Genomic DNA, 22443 nt, shown 5'->3' with positions numbered 1-22443 from the left:
GTACTGCGGCGTGTACGACATTCATTACGCCAGAGATTGCAATTGTGTGCAGCAAATGATGGCCAGCACATTGAACATCTATTGGCCTGACATGTCGGGACACACTCTATTCCACTCTGTAATGGAAAACGGAAACCACGTGTGTACGTGTACCTCACCCCTCATGGTAATGTACATGTGCGTCAGTGAAAAAGATCAATAAAAAGGTGGACGTAATGTGTTGTTCCAGTCTCTTCTGTACCTAAGGTCCATCACCGTTCCCTTTGGATCCCTACGTAATTCGGTGCTCTCCGATACACACGATCGAACAGCGAAGGAGTGGTACTCAAGCGTCAACTTTAGGTTACAATATCTCCGGATGTAATTAACATTTTACAATGCAACAATCGGCACTGATTACGTATTTGTTTATATGTTCAGATATGCTAACAAAACTAACGGGGTTCCATTTAAAAAAACGTAGGTTTGTGTTAAAAAACATACTTCCTTGCATTTTTTTATGGTTTGTAATAACCAATTACACTATGCCCTCTCCTCACGTTCGGTCTGTGGAATCGATTCGTCAGTATTTGATGTGGTTTACGAAATATATCCAGCGGTAACGTTAGGTGACTCACCCTGCATATGAATGGTCACTTTTGTGCGTGTAGTATTAAGAAAAATTTTGCAAAAAATCAATTTCATTAAAAAGAGGTGAGCTATTGTAACACCATGTATTTATCATATTTACTTTTGTCAAAAAATATTTTTTTCAGAAAAATAAATAGAGTGTGATGTGGTGAAACAAGTGCTGTATCATTGTGAGAGATACAGATTAACATTGCAGATAGTCTGTAAAAATCAGCGGAGTCCTCTAACTGGGGTGGTATCAAGAATGGTGTCCTACAGGGTTCAGTATTAGCTCCCTTATTGTTCTTAATATATATTAACGATTTGCCACTCTGTATCCATGAAGATGCATAGCTTGTTCTTTTTGCTGATGGTAAAAGTATAGTAACCACACTCAACAAGCAAGAATCAGCTGAGGAAATTGTAAATAACATCTTTCAGAAAATTTTTAAGAGGTTCTCTGCAAATGGGCTCTCACTAAATTTTGAGAAAACACGGTTTATACAATTCTGTACAGTACATGGCATAACACCATTGATAAATATAGAGTACAAACAGAAGTCTGTTGCTAAGGCAGAATACTCAAAATTTCTGGGTTTGTGCTTTAATGAGAAATTGAAATGGAAGAAACACATTGATGATCTGCTAAAACGATTAGGTTCAACTACTTATGCTATTAGGGTCATTGCAAATTTTGGTAATAAACATATCAGTAACTTAGCCTACTATGCCTGTTTTCATGCACTGCCTTCATATGGCATGATATTTTGGGGAAATTCGTCAATAAGAGAGAAATTATTCATTGCACAGAAGCATGTAATCGGAATAATAGCTGGAACCCACCCAAGGTCACCTTGCAGACGTTTATTTCAGGAACTCGGTATATTCACAGTACCTTCACAACACGTATATTCACTTACGAAATTTGTCATTAATAACCCATCCCAATTCAAAAATAACAGCGAAGTCCATAGATACAACACTAGAAGAAAGGATGCTCTTCACTATTCACTATTAAAACTCACTTTGGCACAGAAAGGGATGAATTATGCTGCCACAAAAATATTTGGTCATTTGCCAATTAGTATTAAAAGTCCAACAGATAGCCAACCAATATTTAAAGCCATATTAAAAGAATTTCTGAATGGCAAATCCTTCTAGGCAACACATGAATTCTTAGATCTGAAGTAGTAACTGTAAAAAAAAAAAAGGAAAAAAAAGAAAAGAAAAAAAGAAAAAACTAAAAATGATAAAATTAATTAATTATTTTGTGTAAAGAAAACTTATATTGAAGTGACACATTCCACATCATTACGAAATGTTGTATTCATGGTCTACGGAACATGGATTAATGTATGTATGTATTCATGTATATTAATGTTAACATTTTTAAGTCTCAGAATGATCTAATGAATATATTTCACTAAATATATTATTTTAAGAAATAGTAAGTGGCGCTAAAAACACAGCTAGAAAGCTAAAATAGTTCAGAATGTGCAAATGTATGTCAAGATCAAAAGTTACAACTCTCAACTTGATTGGAGCAATATTTTGGTCAAAATCGGCTTCTTCACGAAGATTTGAAGGTGTTAAATATTAGACTCTTCAAGATGAAAATTTTATGAAACCTCGGTTTGATATAAAAACATTAACCATGTGGTTCCATTAAGCTACATGTAATAGTTTTCAAGATATTGACTAAAAACTAAATTTGGAACGAAAACATCCTCATTCATAATAGATAAATTATCATTTCTATTTGTGTTAGAAAGTTCTAATTACAGCACTTGATTACACTGGTGAAAAAAATACATCTTTACCAAGTTTCAAGACTTTATTGCAAATAACAATCATTACAAGGAATCTTAAAGAGGCAGTTCAGAGGTCATGTTCTGTTGTTGCCTCCGTTCTAAAAATTCTAGCTGGCAAAGTTTAAATGCAGTTGAGCTAAACGTTTTTCAGTAACTAAAGCCAACTTTACTCCATTCATATAAAAAATAAGAACATTAAAGGTTGTTAAACGACAGAGATGTAAACTAATATGCGTCTGAGAAAGGGTCCGTTTGGATGCTGCTACCTCTGCCTAGGGCGGTTGAGAGCATGTTCCGTTCGGCGGTCCGCTGCGCCCATATATAAACACTGACAGAGGCAGTAGAAGTGAGACACTTCGCACCGTGACGTCAGTCTGTCCGCAACAGTCAAACACCGGCACTTGCTGCCCCTCGGCCGACGTCAGAGCTAGCCACCTACGAAATGTGTTTTTGGTTAAAGCAAGGAGTCAACTCAGGGCTGTAGACCGTCATGGATCGCTTTCTTTTCACGGAAGTAACCTTTTGTGTGCTGCCTGTAATGCTGACTAAACTGCTATGGCAAGTGGCTAAATTATTTTCCACTTTTAAACGAAGCTATTAACTTTGATGATTAGAGGTCACGGTGACAGACTAGTTTACTTTGAACTTCGTGTAGATGTCGCCTCTAAACTGCTAACAGAGCTGTTTCAGACAGGGACATTGTTATTATTATCGGGAATATTATTACGTATTGTGTGTGTGAACTTTTAACAAATATAACAGTCCGTACAATAACTTTAAACTTTGATTTATAACAATAGTTTTCTGATCTTGCCGAGTAAACGAAATTTCCTTCAGTGAGCACGAAGATCAATGAGGACTTGCAGACTGGAAATTATGGTCAGTATGTTCTTCATCGTTTTCCGGCTGACTGCAAGAATAGCTTTCAGGCTCTTGTAAATATGGCGGGGATTTATACACTAATTTACCCACCACTCCACAAACGCAGTCCCTCTGGTCTTGCTTGAGCGCTGTTCTCTGCTTGAAATTACCTTCAACCTTAATTTACTGAACAAGTCGTGTGCTACTGGACTGGCTATTCTTAGCTACTACACACGTACTACATTAATCTATAAAAGCTCTATAAACTTATTTCTCGCCTCTTGCTCATACTGTTTAAGATCACAACATCTCTCAAGGGTCCCTTGCCGTGTTCATTAACGGAAATATAACGAAACCTATTTCACTGCTAGGCCTCTAGCCAAGCTTATGCACAAAAAAACTTCTAACTCTCCATTCCACACTTACAAAATGAAAATGACACTCTTCCTTTCTTGATAAATTATCCTTAACGTATCAATAATTTTTGAGCATATTTCTCGTGGAGAAACAGCGTTTTGGCTAAAAGTACTTTAAAAATGGATCACATACAGTCTCGACCGCAATAGAACATTTATTTCGATGGTTCCCGGCTTTGGGCAGCACGTGACCATCCTCAGACCCTTACAGCAGGTGGAAGGTGGTGGCAGTGAACGCAATAGGTGATGTGACTCGAGGGACGTCAACTGCCCGACTACAGCCGACCTTCGTGGTGTCATCTACACCTACTCTTCTCATCTCCACCGCTTACCATCATAATGTAAGGGTCTGAGGATGGTCACATACTGACCGAAACAGGAAAAAGTTCAGCGTAAACTCTTCAGCAGGTTCAGCTCTGTCGACATGATCAACCTCTCTATGAATTCGTCTCCTCTTTCGCAGCTCACCTTGCTTCTGAGGAATTATATTTCGCCTGTACCGTATCTGTCACAATACGTGCAGCGCAACTAGCAAACACTTCTTGCACATTCACAGTAGTATATAAAAATGTCGTCTGCACGACTCAAAAATCACCAACACATACACCTCCCTGTGCGTCTGGCTCAGGTTGTCCGGCCTTAACACAACACCCATTGTCACCTAGTGGTGCAGGTACCACTGCACTTAAAACACCCATGTTGCTACCACAAACTTAAACATTCTGGTACAGTCCACACTATTTACTGCTAATAAGTCCACTGGATATTGGAGCTGGCACTCATACTAACTTCAGCAACGTCATTATCCTCTGCCACAAGGTAGATTATCAGGAACATCAACTTTCTTACCATCACATCTAATATAACCTTCCAAGGACCGATAGGTTCAACTAAATTAACGGTAGACGGCCGTTGTGCAGGAACAGGTAAACTGTCCCGAAGTCAGTTCCTCTCCCTTTTGACTTCATTCTTTTCTGTCCTCTCTGTTTCTTCTCTTTCTCTTCTTTTCAGTTTCTCCATAATCACATATAAAAGTACATTTTCTACACCGAAGTGACAAAGAAACTGATACACCTGCCTAATCACGTTTAAGGCCCCCCGCAAGCATGCAGAAGTGTCGCAACACGACATGACATGGTCTCGACTAATATCTGAAGTAGTGCTGGAAGGAATTGACACCATGAATCCTGCAGGGCTGTCTATAAATTCGTAAGAGTACGCGGGGTGGAGATCTTTTCTGAACAGCACGTTGCAAGGTATCCCAAATATGCTCAATAATGTTCATATCTGGGGAGTCTGGTGGCCAGCGTAAGTTTTTAAACTCATAAGAGTGTTTTTGGAGCCACTCTGTAGCAATTTTGGACGTATGGCGTGTCGTATTGTCCTGCTGGAATTGCCGAAGTCCGTCAGAATGCCCAGTGGACATGAATGGACGCAGGTGATCAGACAGGATGCTTACGTACGTGTCACCTGTCAGAGTCGTATCTAGCCGTATCAGGGGTCCCATATCACTCCAATTGCACACGTCCCACACCATTACAGAGCCTCCACCAGCTTGAACAGTGCCCACTGACATGCAGGAACAATGGACTCATGAGGTTGTCTCCATACCCGTACACGTTCATCCACTCGACACCATTTGAAACGAGACTCGTCCGGCCAGGCAACATGCTTCCAGTCATCAACAGTCCAATGTCAGCGTTGACGGTCCCAGGCGAGCCGTAAGGTTTTGTGTCATGGAATCATCAAGGTTACACGAGTGGGCCTTCAGCTCCGAAGACCCATACCGATTATGTTTCGTTGAATGGTTCGCACGCTGACGCTTGTTGATGGTCCACCATTGAAATCTACAGAAATTCTGTCACATTGAACGATTCTCTTCCGTCATTGTTGGTCCCATTCTTGCAGGATCTTTTTCTAGTCGCAGCGATGTCGGAGATTTGATGTTTTACTGGGTTCCTGATAGTCACGATACACTCGTGAAATGGTCGTACGGGAAAATTCCCACTTCATCGCTACCTCGGAGATGCTGTGTCCCATCGCTCGTATGTTCTGCTTTGTAATGTAAGTCACGGAATTATATGAGACATTTGGGAAACTCAACAAATACCTGCAGAATGGAAATGTGCATTAATTCATCCTCTCCACAAAAAAAGGAAAGAAAACCGATCCTAATAATTACAGGGGAATTTCAGTGCCCCCTGTAACATACAAAATTCTTTCAAAAGCCCTATTAAGTCGACTTGGAGAACAGGCGGATCAACTAATAGGAGAATATCGGGCAGGGTTTCGCAAAGATAAATCTAGCATTGAACAGATATGGAACTTAAAGGCAATCTTGCAAATGAGAAGGTATAGAAATACTGTTGTAACTTTTGCCGTCTTTAAAAAAGGCTTATGATTCACTAGACAGGCAAACATTATTCCACACTTTAGAAGAACTCAAGATTGATAGGCAAGCAACAGTTATCCGTCAGACATTAACAGCTGCAAACTCCATAGTTAAATTCACTGGAAAAACGTCAGAAGCATTTCATATTCATACTGGGGTGATGGTTCTGAAAAAAATTGTGAGGACATGGGAAAGGAAACAAAAGGAATCCAGCTCGTGATTAAAGAAGAGTAGAGAATCAATGTGAAGTGTCTGGCTTTCGCATTCTAACCAACAGCAGAGAACAAGCCAAACTTGTACTGGACAAGCTTCACGAAATCTCAACAGAGGACTGGCTTACTCCTCTCGTACGAGCAGACTCAGTACGTGGAAAGAAAACCTGCAGATCATCTCCCCATTACATCGCAGAACGGAAAAGTGGAACAACTTGCGCACTTCAGATATCTCGGAGAGATAATCCAACCTTCAGCACTGAACTCCATAGCCAGCCAAGAAAGAATCTCCAAATTACAGAGAGAGCAATCATTACAATAAAACAAAAAATCTGTTTCTGTCAGTGCAAAACGAAGGCATTACAACAGAGTAGTTCTACCAGAAGGACTCTACGCTGCATAAACTACAAAGATTCATGGTCATACCAAAATCAGAGAGGTTGAAATGCAAGAAAGAAAAATTCTGAGGCAAATGGAATTTGGACAGAGGCCAACAAGAGAGATCTAAAAACAGTTAGAACAAATAACGGACACCTTTAGAAAGAGAAGGATGAAATTTTGAGGACACGGGGGCAGGATGAACAAGAACAGACTCACAAAGCAAATATTTGGCATAGCAAACAGTACCAAGAAAAAGACAAAGTGGATCACTGAAAAAGGAATCGGGAATCACACAAGACAATAGAAACAGCCGAGAACGGTTCAGGACCATCATAAAGAAACGTACACTTAAACGGAAACGCAGTGAGAAAATAACAGGAAATAAATGGTCGGAAGAGCGCAAGAGAGAGAGAGCACAGTGAGCGTACGAAGAGAATTTGCGAAGAACGTAGGAAGAAGAAGAAATAGTGACTACTCAAGTTCAATCGCTCTCTAAAAGGGAATAATGAAAAATAACGCAACTCTTTCTCACAGGAGACGTTCGATACTCCCACCGTGAGCACTGATACGTGCATCAACCCGCCACCGTAGAGAATCTCAGATGCGTCGATGTATCCTTGGAGTAGTGCGTTTGGTTTCGCAGCCTTCCGTAATATAGGCACGGAGACTCTGAACACCTTGTTCTGGGTTTCCATACACAGGAGCTTTCAAATGCCCCGACAAATAAAAGCCCAGGGGGTTTAGGTCCAGAGAGGGTGGAGGCCAGGTAATTGATCCATCTGCAACTATCCATCTAGTCCTCCATCGTGCATGAAGTACATGTTTTGTTTCACAGTTACAGGCACATTTGCTAATCGATCATGTAGAACATCTCTAATTTGTCCGTTGAGCCTGGGTGGAAGAAAGGAGCTACTACCGGTCACCAACAATGCAAGTCCAAACATTGACAGGAAATCATTGTTGATGACTTGCTTCAACAGTTGCGTGAGGGTTGACGTCTGTCCGTTATGTGCCGTACATACTCTAATTCAATGTTGTGTAAAAAAAAAAAGAAATCAGTACTGATCATTTGGAGATTTAAGATTTTAACAAATGACCACGAGGTTTTTGCTACAAACATATCCCCTTTATTATTACTACCAGTAGGTATATAAAAGCATGCTCGTATGAGAATGCAACGTTTTATCAAAATTTTAAAGCAAATCGATGAAGAACTTTCAGAAATATACGATTTTCAACAAATGAACGTTTACATTTTATTTATGTAGGTTCCAGAACTCGTGTCAGACTCGTGTTTGGAGGATGCTAGGTCGAACTTTGTAATCCAGTTTGTCTTCCTCCAAGTACAAAGGACGTTGTGCATCCACTAACAGATTTGGTGATCATAAAATAGTTTACAGACAGTTCTAAGCTCATACTGAAAGCAAAAGAGGTCTGTTTGTCTTTCAGTTAAATTTATCTTACAGATTGCTGTTGCCTATCGTCTGACTGTTTAATTCTCAACTTAGGTTATATTTAACCCTTCCACTCCGCATTCACTCTCAGCTGCTCCCGCCCTATGCGCGTTATTTCCACCCGTTGCGTATATATACGACTGTAGTGGTCTACCGTTATTATTGAGTTAAAAATGAGACACAAAATCCAGTATTGTCGGTGTAAAATCTTTGTTCGGAAAGTCTTTTTTTGGACAAAAAAGGTACTTTATCAGGAGAAAAAAATACAAAACATATTACATCAGTAATACTTCAAAGTGTGATATCTCTCGAAACAAAAATTCAAACATAAAGGCACATTACATTTTACACAAATATATCTTTTGTCACTTCGTTTACCATGTTTTGCACATACAATACACCTTCTCTGGGCGGCCTTCTTCTTTGAAGTTCCTGGGATTAGCGAGATAAAGTGGCGCTCGGTTAGGCGTAAGGGATTGTCACCATCAGCCGATCTCCTTCCACGACGTCCCTCTGTTTGCTATTGGTGGTCAATCTCTCGGATCTCCTTGATAAGTTTCTGTTGAAAATCAGATACTGAAATATTTCGTCCCTTCGTCCCGTTTGAGTTTTATATAATGCATGCGCATTGAGCAGATACAGATCCACCAATTGAAAAAATACTTTTTTATACCATTTTACAGTTTTTCTTACACATTCTACTGAACTTAGCATCATGTCGCTCCTGTCGGCGGCCCCTATATTTTCAGTGTAGCTTCCGATGCAAGCTGGTTTTGTTTTTGGTCCATTCGTGGTTCGGTCAATTTTGTCAGTCGCTGTAATTTCGCTTGTATGAAGGGTTGAAAGCATCCTCACTTCCCGCTTGTCCTGCCACTTCAGAGCAAGAAGTTTATTTGTTGACATAAACTCGATCTCGTCTTTTCTAAGTTTTTTGATAAAGCAGGCATGCCTTTGCGGTTTGTTCTCACAGTTCCACAGGCATTAGTCACTCTGTCATGCAAATAAGAAAATAACGTTGGGCTAATGTACCAACTGTCAACATATAATGTGTGACCTTTACCAAGGTAACGTTCAAGTAAAGTGAGAACAATGCTTCCAGGCATTCCAACATTTACACCAAAGTCAGTTTTTTTACGTCTGTTGCTACACCCCACATAAATAAAAAAGTCAAGAATATAACCAGTTTCACAATCACAGAACACAAAAATTTTTACACCAAATCTGTGGCGTTTGGAAGGAATGTACTGCTTGAAGAAGACACGACCTTTGAATAGAACTAAACTTTCGTCAATGCACAAATTTTTAAAAGGATAGAAAGCACCTGGAAATACTTTTCTTAAGTGATCCACAATTAGACGTAATTTCCAGATTTTGTCATCTCCAAGGTCCTTACTATTATCAGCAAAATGTACCATTCTAAGTAACAGAAGATATCTATCTCTCGGCATGATTTGAGCAAACACTGAAGTAGACAATAACTGATCATTGGTCCAATAACTGTTTATTTCATTTTTTCTCACTTGAGGCATCAGAAAATTTATAGCAAGGAAACAGTAAACTTCGTTACTGTTTGTGTTTTTCCAACGTCGCAGTCTTGATTTTTCACTGGAATCATTGCAAAGGTGTTCATAACATAAATTACATTGCTCAGCTATGTAGCTCACAATTTCTTGGCTAAAAAAAAAAAAAACTTGGAAGCAGCCGTATACAGTATATAAATCATCTAAATTGACGATTTTGCAACCGGAACCACTGTTATCGAAATTATAGACTTCAGGGTCAAAATCAGAGTCTTTCCATCTAAAATCAACAGTTTTGTGTCTTTTAGGAGATTTTTCAGGCATACGCTCAGGCTCTTCTTCGGAATCGGAGAAAGAATCGACGATAACATCAAAATCTGGATCTACATTTACTGGTTCAACGTTTGTTGGTTCACAAATATTTTTTATATTTGTGATGACAGATTTATCTAACAGCTCGTCGTCGTCATTATCTGTCCACCCATAATCAGCTGGATTGGGCATGATGATGTCCTCGTCGTCACTTTGGTTCAGAATACTCAACAGCTCATCGTCTGTAAACGGACGGTAACGTTCCGTCATTTTATTCGGTAACTCGGAAATTTTATTCGGTAACTCGGAAACGGCCGCACACAAACTAGATAATACAGCGATACGAATGAATTCAGCAGAAAGAGAATTCAGCATTCAATAGTCGTTCAGGTATTTCCCAGTATTCCAACAATTAAACTGCATTCTTGCGCAACAATTACCTCCGACTCGCTGGCCCGATTGTCGGCGTTATACGTAAGTATACGACTGTAGCAGGGAACTGCTGTAAGTATTTTTTATAGTCAATAGTATACATACGTCTGGAACACTGAAACGATTAGCGTATATTTACGTCTGGAGCACTGAAAGGATTAAATATCGGACACATCTTTTGCCAAATAACCTGGACTTTTTGAAGACACCATGCCTTCTATCAAGTATAGGCAATGCTTCTTCACTGGTACGTTCCTCTGAGTGCAATGTCATCTGAAGTCAGCAAGAAAATTTCATGGAATTTTTCTCAATAAGAGAATCTGGCTAAGCAAACGCAGCACGACTGATCAGGGCATGTACAGCATTAATCATTTAAAAAGGTAATTTATAAGCAGGTCAATATACTTACTAATCACAGGATATGGAAGAGGGTGGTGGAACACAATGTGGGTGAATAGACTATCGAACTACACTCCATGAAAACAGACATTTATTAACATGAAGTATACTCTCCGTGTCTATTAACAACCATTTAATAAAATAAAATTCATTATGATAATATGGTTCCTTACCGCTGTCGGTTTCTCAACATACACCCTGAAGATTAATCATTCAGCAGAAGCTCATATTATCAGAAGGACAGGACATAGATGTTCTAGAGAACACTTTCAACTGAGACACTCGTAACAGGTGGAGAAGGGAGTTAATAGAACATTCAAAGGCTGTCTGGGGCCTGCAAGTTAACTGCACAACACACCGAAAGATAAGCTTTCATTGATTATTACTTCATTACAGTTTAAGTGTGTTGTAGTGCTTTTTAATTAACAATAAGAGTAGCGTCCTGTGTGACAAACGTGGACGATCACGTAGGTTAATTGCTATGGCAGAAATATGGTAGGATTGTGGATTCCTGTTTCACTGGGGAGAATGCACTGGGGAAGCTAAGAAAGTGTCATATGAGGCTCTTCCATCGAGATGTAGAAAAAGAGAGAAGAAAATAGTGGAACAAGGAAGGAAGATTTGTGCACTCCAGGAGAATTTGAAATGTCATATTTTAATTAGGTAAGTTGAAGAGGACAAGTAATAAGCTAAAGGACAAAACCACAGCAGCCACATTTCAGATTCTGGTTAGCAATTAGTTTGACTTCTTACATGAACTAGGAGAAGAGCCTCAACCGGTTCTTGAGCTTAACAGAGTCCAGAGACTCGTAGGAACGACTTTGAGACTAAGTCGGTAGAAAAGTCACATAGAAAGTAAAGAGGCAGCAGTCGCAGGAAAGGTGTAGGTCAACTGCTACAGGAAATGTTAGTTGTAGATAACCAGGTCAGAAGCGCAGTGAAACCTAGCGCCAAGCTTGTTGTTGTTGTTGTGGTCTTCAGTCCTGAGACTGGTTTGATGCAGCTCTCCATGCTACTCTATCCTGTGCAAGCTGCTTCATCTCCCAGTACGTACTGCATCCTACATCCTTCTGAATCTGCTTAGTGTATTCATCTCTTGGTCTCCCTCTACGATTTTTACCCTCCACGCTGCCCTCCAATACTAAATTGGCGATCCCTTGATGCCTCAGAACATGTCCTACCAACCGATCCCTTCTTCTAGTCAAGTTGTGCCACAGACTCCTCTTCTCCCCAATTCTGTTCAATAAGTCCTCATTAGTTACGTGATCTACCCATCTAATCTTCAGCATTCTTCAGTAACACCACATGTCAAAAGCTTCTATTCTCTTCTTGTCCAAATTATTTCTCGTCCATGTTTCATTTCCATACATGCATACACTCCATTCAAATACTTTTAGAAAAGACTTCCTGACATTTTAATCTATACTCGATGTTGACAAATTTCTCTTCTTCAGATACGCTTTCCTCGCCATTGCCAGTCTACATTTTATATCCTCTCTACTTCGACCATCGTGAGTTATCTTGCTCCCCAAATAGCAAAACTCCTTTACTACTTTAAGTGTCTCATTTCCTAATCTAATTCCTTCAGGATCACTCGACTTTATTCGACTACGTTCCATTATCCTCGTTTTGCGTCAGGCATAGCCAAGTGAAAATAGAATATAAGAGGCCTTGAGCAGATGTTGTGATGGACGAAAAGGTACTTATGACAGTTGGAACGGAAACAGCCTGGCAATCAACTTAAAATATAGCTTTGAAACTGACGTGTAAGAAACAGGAACAGGAACAACAAACATTCGTCTGGGGTTTTTTGAGGTTTTCCTCCTACGTGATCAGGCCTGGATCAACACGGATGTTAGCTGTGTGACGAAAGCGCTGAGAGAGTTGCTTTTGACTGAAACAAAGTATCATATCTGTGCAAAACCTGTTGCTGCGATTGGGAGATGAGGATGTGCTAATCACGACCTGCACCTCATTAATAGAGGAAGGAAAGATTAACTGAGAACCCTGCAGACAGATTCAGGAGGACCACGGCTACTGATCCCTGTGAGTACTGTAATCAAAGGGGCACATCTTTAAGGTAGAGTCAGGTTACAGAGAGAGGGTGGTGAAAGAAACTGGAGCATCAACAGACCATAATACATCTTAGTTTCCAGAAAAATAAAATTAATTTATTTCACCAGAACGTTAGAGGTTTGAAAAGCAAGACAGATGAGCTTCTCGTATCCCTACACAATGTGGAAAAAAAGTGATAGGTGTTGTGTCGATCTCTGAACGCAATGTAACCCCAGTGATGATAAAATTAAATATCAGGCATTATAGACTTGCATCAGTTTCGTGTACATTCAACACTACTGAAACAAATAATTTTTCTGTTGATCAGAAACTATACGCATCCACTTATGAGTCGTTACTGCAGAATACTTCTCTGATAATTGTAATAGTCTCTTGATCCCCTCTAGGAAACTTTCAGCTATTCATGAGAAATATAGATGCCTTATTAGGCTACCTGTCAGATAAGAAGAAACAGTTAGTCGTCTATGGAGATTTAACGTAGATTTCTTAAAAGATATAGACAGAAAATATGAACTTGAACTATTATTTGGATGCTTCAATGTAATTTCAGGAGTAAATTTTCCTACTCGCGTGCAGCACAATAGGAGGACAGAGATTAACAGCATTTTTTATAGACAGTGCTCACGCTGAAAAAATTTATGCGTACTCAGCTGCTAAGGAACTATCTGGTGTGCTCAGTTAATATAAATAAACAGTATGGCACCTTACAACACTGAGGCAGGTTCATACAAAGCAGTGAGGTTCTTTAATGAGAATAGGATAGAATTTTAAACGTAAGTTAAAAGTAGTGCCATGGGGAGAGGTGAATGTAGAAAGATTTGCTAATGTCAGATTCAACTTATTCCTTAGTTAATTTGTGTCAGCATTTGAAAGTTACTTTCCTAAACAATTATCTGGAAGGTCCACTAAAAAAACAAGTAAGCTGTGGATAACTAAGGGAATTAAAACCTCATGTGAGAGGAAGAACGAAAATATGAGGAGCAAAGTAAGTCAAGATCGGATATTACTTTCATACTTCAAAGAATGCTGTAATGTTTTAAGGAAAGTCATTAAAATGCCCAGACGTATACATGTCCTGACAAAAAATTGTTCAAATGGATCTGAGCACTAACTGCTACGGTCGCAGGTTCGAATCCTGCCTCGGGCATGGATGTATGTGATGTCCTTAGGTTAGTTACGTTTAAGTAGTTCTAAGTTCTAGGGGACTGATGACCAGAGATGTTAAGTCCCATAGTGCTCAGAGCCATTTGATCTGAGCACTATGAGACTTAACATCTGAGGTCATCAGTCCCTGTAACTTAGAACTACTTAAACCTAACTAACCTAAGAACATCACACACATCCATGCCCGCGGCAGGATTCGACCTGCGACTGTAGCGGTCGCACGGTTCTAGAATGAAGCGCCTAGAACCGCTCGGCCACACCGGCCGGCATGTCCTGACAGAAATAAGTAATGCAGACAATAAGATTAAAACTATATGGGATCTTGTCAAACAGGAGACAGGAGAGACACTCAGCGTACAATATTCCATTGCAATTAAACTAAATGACAGTGTTGTGGCTGATGATTCACAGGTTCCAAGTGCTTTCAATAATCACTTTCTAAACACAGCTACAAATATAGGATTAAATGATTCACTTGAAGAATCAAGAGAATATATTACAAAAGCCATCCCACAGAACTTTAAGCAACTAGAAGTAGCACCAACATCCTTCACTGAAATTCATACAATTATAAAAATTCTAAAAACCAAAAGCTCATTTGAGGTTAATGGAAATTCAAACAAAATTCTGAAAAGTTGTTCCGACATAATAAATAATGTCTTTAGCGATACAACCAATGCATCACTCGCACAGGGAGTTTTTCCAGACGTATTACAATATGTTGTTGGGTTGTTTTGGGGGGAGGGGGGGATGAGACCAGACAGCGAGGTCCACGGTCTCATCGGATTAGAGAAGGATGGGGAAGGAAGTCGGCCGTGCCCTTTCAAAGGAACCATCCTGGCATTTGCCTTGAGGGATTTAGGGAAATCATGGAGAACCTAAATCAGGATGGTCGGTCGCAGGATGGAACCGTCGTCCTCCCGAGTGCGAGTCCAGTGTGATTAAAATATGCAATTGTTTAACTACTTCATAAGAAAGGTGACAAGACAGAACTTAAAACAGTTACTGTCCAGTTTGCTTACTGACATCTTTTTCAAAAATATGCGAAAAAATAGTGCATATACGAATAATTGCACACGTAAGAGGAAACAATTTATTTAGTATATTACAGTTTGGGTTGCAGTAGGGTTTCTCAGTTGAAAATGCTATTTATATATTCACTCATCACACGGCGCACGCTTTAAATAATAATTTATCACCAGTTGGTATTTTAAGATCTTTCTAAGGTGTTTTATTATGTAGATAATGTTACACTCTTGGAAAACCTCACGTTTTATGGAGTTGGTGGTTTTACACACTGGTAGTCTGAATCATACTTAACAAACAGAATTCAAAAGGTTGTGCAGACACAAATCACAGGGTTCAACACTGGGTCCACTCGTATTTCTTGTATATACCAACGACGTTTTACTGGACATTCAGTAAGTAAAATTGTACTTTTTGCAGGTAATACTAGTGTTAATACATGCCATTAGAGATATAGCAACAGAATAACTGGTAAATCCAAACCATAATAAAGTGGTTCTCTGAAAACCGACTCGTGCTATGTTACGTCCAGAACTGCGCTGGACATCTTCAGAGGCGTTGTTCCCCCATTTAGTCTTGCCGACTGATGGATTGGACGTCTGACAACGAAATACTGTCTTTGACAAGAAGACAATAGACAGTTAAGTTTTACCTTTGACGAGGACCATCACTACATAGCATGTGCAACTCCAGAACACCCCCTTTTCTGCAGTATGTATGTCACTCTCAGACCTCCGACCTGCAAGAAGGCAATACTCAATGGAGGAGCAATGCTTCTGAAGATGTCAGTGCAGTTCTAGACGAAACGTTAGGAACAGAAGAGTTTCTTGGTCGACATCCTTATACCATAGAAAGGTTTACCAGCAACAATATTCAAAATTTATAGGTACTGACCTTCAGGAGAACTGGCTGTTTCGGATTACTAAGTTACTATTACATCAACTTGTTTTACATCTTCTTATTTAGTCCACCTATTTGGATCATAGGAGGGAACAGCCTAGTTTTTACATTTATGACAGAAAACTAAATACAAGATACTAAGTAGGAAATCTTCAAGAATTCTCACCTTTTTCGATATTTTCCCAAATTACTCGAATGAAATCATCACGTTTAGGTGAATTGTGCTCATGCAAAAATCCAATTACGTGAAAAAACTCGTGGTATATAGTGCCTACGTGCAAACAATGTTCAGGCTGTAAATTGACGTACTGCTCGCCGCCCTTCCTTCCCCAGGCATTTGTGTAGCATCCTTCCTGTTTGCCTCGTATACGAACGAAATCTTTTGCAGAACTTGTGGCTTCCCGAAACTTCACACAAGATACCTTATTCACTCCTTTGATGGCTTCATAAATGACTGATAGATGTTCTTGAGCTGCAAGAAAAGACCATAAATCAATTAAATTTGTTTTCAATTTTTTACTTAACTAGCTGCTTCACAATACTATTTCAAAAATTAATGATTGGTTGTACATCATTTATGATAACAACCAAATAATTACACTTACATTTCAGACATCATCTTATTTAAGGAACCTGACTGGTAAAATTTTCTAACATACTTGCTGTGTGGCTAAAGGCCTGGTGACAACTGCTATTGTTCATTCCAAAAGTGTAAAGAGCAAAGAGCAAATTGAAGGCTTTTATGAGGGGGGGGGGGGGACTTGTCTGATGCAGAAATGGGTGTCGATATGGAAGGCATCCACCCCCCATGAGCCATACACCTTGCCACGGTGCAGTGGTTTGCGTGCCTCAGTGACACAGATAGCTGTATTGTAGATGTAACCACAGCAGGGTACAGCAGTTGAGAGCATAGATAAACATGTTGCTCCTGAAGAGGAACAGCGGCCTGTAATGTAGTTACAGGAGCAACAGTCTGCATGATTGACTTATCTGGACATGCAAATTCTACCAACATGTCCTAGCTGTGCTGTTACTGTGCTGAAAACGAAGGGAAACTGTAGCCGTTATTTTTCTCGAGGGTATGCAAATCTACTGTATTGTCAAAAGATAACGCCATCCTCTTGGATAAAATATTCCGGAGTAAAATAGTCCGCTATTCGGATCTCTGGATGGGCACTATTCACGAAGATGTCGTCATCAATAAAAATATAACCGGCGTTCTGCGCATCAGAGTGTGGAATATTACATCCCGTAATTGGGTTGTAGGTTAGAAAAATTTAGAAAAGGATAAGGATTGGTTGGAGAGAGATATAATGGCAATTAGTGAGGTTTGTTGGCAGGAGGAACAGGACTTCTGGTCATGATGCCATACCAACCACAGTAGTACGAGTTTATATGCCCACTAGCTCCGCAGATGATGGGGAGACTGAAGTAATGTGGGATAGATAAAAGATATTATTCAAATCGTTAAAGGATACAGTACTGCCCGACATTGAAAATAGGTACAACATACTTCATTATTCTTGTCTGAACAACATATTTTTTCTAATAATAACTCAATTGCAATTAATACAGCGAAGCCGGATACCAGTGTGGGAAAGAATGACAATTTATTTATTTAATTGATCACATGTGCACTCCCACAAAATAAATCCCTACATCCAGTTTGGTGAGATCTGTGAAATGAATGAATGTATGGTCGTCTGCTAACCACAGATAGTGAATGTGAATATATGATCATCTTTGAGACGATCCTTTGGCCACCTTTGGTGGAACCAAAGAGATGAAACTTACCGGAGCTTTGAGCGCCTGAAATGTGGCTGACCAATACGGTAGCATGGTCTTCCCCCACCTCGACAGAGGTGTGAGATGACCTGAAGAACGGCCATGTTTCGGCACTCTGCCGCTGGATCATGTGCTGTTAAGAACTGTCTTAGGTGCGCTCCGTAAAGACAAAAGAGTGGAGACATGGTATGCATGTGGAATATTTAAGAGTAGTTTGAAATAATAATTTCTCTATTTCAGGAACTTTTGTGGGGAGAATTAAATGTCAGGCAGGTAATATTAATGGGATCATAGTAATCTCAGGAAGTAACCAACGGTCACAGTGAAACCACGTGTAGCAATAAGTTGAAATACTTCCGTGTGCTTAAGTTAAGCTGAATCACTAGTGTGTGTACTATAAGTTGGAATATTTAAGGAATGGCGTGTGCAGGACTTGAAATTAGAGACGAGTACTTCCACGTGGTGAGTACTGTGTGAGTCTCAATCTGTGTATGAGACAAAGGATAAAGAGAAATACTCGTCCATGGTATCAGTTGAGGACTCGCGTGTGTGATGAATATGCTCTTAATATTACTTTGCGTGATATGATTCCGTGTGACGCTAGATTCAAACTCTGAGAGAGAAGCAAGGTGAGTCGGCCATCTATCCAGCAACGCCCCTTGGCTTGCATTTCACAGGAAGACGTGCATATACCTCCAGAGTTCATAGTAGGAAAGTAGAATTACAAAGTGGGACAGTGTCGTGTGAAACTGGGATAAATACTAATTGAAGTGGGAAAGCTGAATGTGGTAGTGTTGTGACTATTTATTGTATTGTATTCAGGTTGTAGTGTGGTGTATGTCATGTAATTTGGGTATGTGTGGTTTGCATGGGAGAGTAGCAAGGTAGTTTCAAAAGATTAGTGGGTTATGCTTGTTCCTTCTGTACCGCTCAATCTGGAGGAAAGTTTCGTGATGATGATTGTGAGGGTCGAAGTGTGAGATATAATAAAAGATCCACGATCCTATCCAGAAAGTGCACTGTAGCGTTTAATAATTACGAGACCATAAGGTAGAGAATCACCAATGTAAAGCCATGCCCACTGGGCGGAATTTCTCATGTGTTATTGTTGTAGGTTACAGAATTTGTGTGTTTAGGTTATAGAATTTATCGGAATAAATAAGATAGTGAAGAGAAAAAGATTGGTGGCCTTTTCCTTCGAATTGTATGTTGTCATGATATCCATAATTTATAATGTGTGCGCCACTCATATTCAGTGCGATGGCCACGTGTTGATAAAAGCCGTTAAATAAAAATAGAAAGAAAATGTGGTACTGCCAGTGCGCAGTGAACTGTCAGAGTTCTGTAAATTACTGATAGTCAGATGAGCGTTTCCGTTGCGTATTATTCATATAGGAGGATAGTTTGTAACTTAATTGTGAGTACGAGAGTTCATGTTACTCGATAAATAAGAATGAATCCACACGCTTGGCAGACCACTCATCTTGCAGGCCTGACTGCTTGATGCCACAGTATGAGCAAGGCATGTGGGTGCCTCTCATAATTTCGACCCTGCCAGGATTCTGCTGTTAGGGTTTGCTGTTAAGATTTTTTTTATGGAATGTATTGTGATAGCACTAAGAAGTAAAATTTTTTTATTTGCAATTTCTTTCTGGATTGGTGAGGATCTTTTATTTTTTTATGTAATCACTTGCTACGTCATCTAAGGTTGGAAGATTGTTGTATAATTTTTTTTGCGTAATGTCCGTAGTAACTAGGTCGCAGTCGAAAAGTGTAGTCACCATGGAGAATAGTGATTCTGGCGTGAACGTAGCAGTGCAGCAGGAAGTAGCTGTTGACCATGGGTTAATGAGCGAGAACGGCAAACACTTGGAAGGGGCTGAATTGTTCAGCGGACTGCGGCTAGGTGATCTTTTATGTGGCGGGCTTTGTCCACAAACGGGGGCTTTTCCCGACGACGCGGGCGAGCCGGGACTAGGTCAGGTATGCAGTGAAAGTGAAGCTACCCTTAGCGAAGCTACGGTTTCTCAGGCGAACGAGGTGAGCGCACCGAAAGTAGCAAATGACAGTGTGCTACTGCAGTTTTTACAGAGGATGGATAGGGATAATAAGGAAAGATTGGAAGCGATGGATAGAGATAATAAGGAAAGATTGGAAGCGATGAATAGAGATAATAAGGAGAGAGATAGGGAGACTAAGGAAAGATTGGAAGCAAATAAGGAAAGATTGGAGGTAATGGATAAGGGAAATAAAGAGGCAATGAGGAAGCTACACACAGTTATCGATGAGCGTCTGTCCGCAGTTAATAATCAGTTAGATGAGGGGGAGAAGAATCTGGATGCGTTGAAGCAGGTATGTGACGCCGTGAAAGAAACAGCCAATAATTTGGAGGTACGAATATTTGCAATAGAGAGTGATACTACAGAACGTAAGGAGGTGTTGCCAGATGAGCGAATCAAAGAAGTAGTGGTCAGAATGAATACGATTAGTGCAGATGTAGAAAAGATCAGTATAAGAGGCGAGACAGGCTCTGACAGTACGCAGCAAGAGGTTTATGCCAAGCAGGGGGAGATACAATCGCTATTACAGCTTAAAGAGGCGCAATTAGAAATAAGTAGGAAACATAGGGAAGAACTAGCACAGTTGCAAGTAGCGTGCAGTAGCGAAGGTGACACACCACCAGTTAGATTGCAGAGGGAGCGTGAGATAAATTCAAAAAACGAAAATAGGCAGAAAGAGGAAGACGAACTCAGAGAGTTAGAAGAACGGTTGTGTCGGATAAAACAGGTGGCAAACCCAGCTGGGTATAGTCCAAGGCTGTCTCAATTTCAAGATTCTACATCTACATCTACATCCATACTCCGCAAGCCACCTGACGGTGTGTGGCGGAGGGTACCTTCAGTACCTCTATCGGTTCTCCCTTCTATTCGAGTCTCGTATTGTTCGTGGAAAGAAGGATTGTCGGTATGCCTCTGTGTGGGCTCTAATCCCTCTGATTTTATCCTCATGGTCTCTTCGCGAGATATACGTAGGAGGGAGCAATATACTGCTTGACTCTTCGGTGAAGGTATGTTCTCGAAACTTTGACAAAAGCCCGTACCGAGCTACTGAGCGTCTCTCCTGCAGAGTCTTCCACTGGAGTTTATCTATCATCTCCGTAACGCTTTCGCGATTACTAAATGATCCTGTAACGAAGCGCGCTGCTCTCTGTTGGATCTTCTCTATGTCTTGTATCAACCCTATCTGGTACGGATCCCACACTGCTGAGCAGTATTCAAGCAGTGGGCGAACAAGTGTACTGTAACCTACTTCCTTTGTTTTCGGATTGCATTTCCTTAGGATTCTTCCAATGAATCTCAGTCTGGCATCTGCTTTACCGACGATCAACATTATATGATCATTCCATTTTAAATCACTCCTAATGCGTACTCCCAGATAATTTATGGTATTAACTGCTTCCAGTTGCTGACCTGCTATTTTGTAGCTAAATGATAAAGGATCTATCTTTCTATGTATTCGCAGCACATTACACTTGTCTACATTGAGATTCAATTGCCATTCCCTGCACCATGCGTCAATTCGCTGCAGATCCTCCTGCATTTCAGTACAATTTTCCATTGTTACAACCTCTCGATACACCACAGCATCATCTGCAAAAAGCCTCAGTGAACTTCCGATGTCATCCACCAGGTCATTTATGTATATTGTGAATAGCAACGGTCCTATGACACTCACCTGCGGCACACCTGAAATCACTCTTACTTCGGAAGACTTCTCTCCATTGAGAATAACATGCTTCGTCCTGTTATCTAGGAACTCCTCAATCCAATCACATAATTGGTCTGATAGTCCATATGCTCTTACTTTGTTCATTAAACGACTGTGGGGAACTGTATCGAACGCCTTGCGGAAGTCAAGAAACACGGCATCTACCTGTGAACCCGTGTCTATGGCCCTCTGAGTCTCGTGAACGAATAGCGCGAGCTGGGTTTCACATGACCGTCTTTTTCGAAACCCATGATGATTCCTACAGAGTAGATTTCTAGTCTCCAGAAAAGTCATTATACTCGAAAACAATACGTGTTCCAAAATTCTACAACTGATCGACGTTAGAGATATAGGTCTATAGTTCTGCACATCTGTTCGACGTCCCTTCTTGAAAACGGGGATGACCTGTGCCCTTCTCCAATCCTTTGGAACGCTACGCTCTTCTAGAGACCTACGGTACACCGCTGCAAGAAGGGGGGCAAGTTCCTTCGCGTACTCTGTGTAAAATTGAACTGGTATCCCATCAGGTCCAGAGGCCTTTCCTCTTTTGAGCGATTTTAATTGTTTCTCTATCCCTCTGTCGTCTATTTCGATATATACCATTTTGTCATCTGTGCGACAATCTAGAGAAGGAACTACAGTGCAGTCTTCCTCTGTGAAACAACTTTGGAAAAATACATTTAGTATTTCGGCATTCAGTCTGTCATGCTCTGTTTCAGTACCATTTTGGTCACAGAGTGTCTGGACATTTTGTTTTGATCCACCTACCGCTTTGACATAAGACCAAAATTTCTTAGGATTTTCTGCCAAGTCAGTACATAGAACTTTACTTTCGAATTCATTGAACGCCTCTCGCATAGCTCTCTTCACACTACATTTCGCTTCGCGTAATTTTTGTTTGTCTGCAAGGCTTTGGCTATGTTTA

General features: G+C 40.3%; 1 protein-coding gene across 1 annotated transcript in view; it reads right to left on the bottom strand.

Moving 5' to 3' along the window:
• Positions 1-16667, bottom strand: part of LOC126148221 (zinc metalloproteinase nas-1-like) — a 140946-nt gene extending 124279 nt beyond the window's left edge. Inside the window, exons 1-2 of the mRNA XM_049915747.1 lie at positions 16625-16667; positions 16132-16437 (exon numbers count right to left, since the gene is read on the bottom strand). Of these exons, the coding sequence (XP_049771704.1) occupies positions 16132-16437; positions 16625-16667 (349 nt within the window). The remainder of the gene's footprint in view (positions 1-16131; positions 16438-16624) is intronic.
• Between the last annotated feature and the right edge of the window lie 5776 nt (positions 16668-22443).

This window comes from Schistocerca cancellata, chromosome 1 (assembly GCF_023864275.1).
Source record: "Schistocerca cancellata isolate TAMUIC-IGC-003103 chromosome 1, iqSchCanc2.1, whole genome shotgun sequence".
NCBI classification, from domain to species: Eukaryota; Metazoa; Arthropoda; class Insecta; order Orthoptera; family Acrididae; genus Schistocerca; species Schistocerca cancellata.
This window is presented reverse-complemented; position numbering and strand designations above follow the sequence as displayed.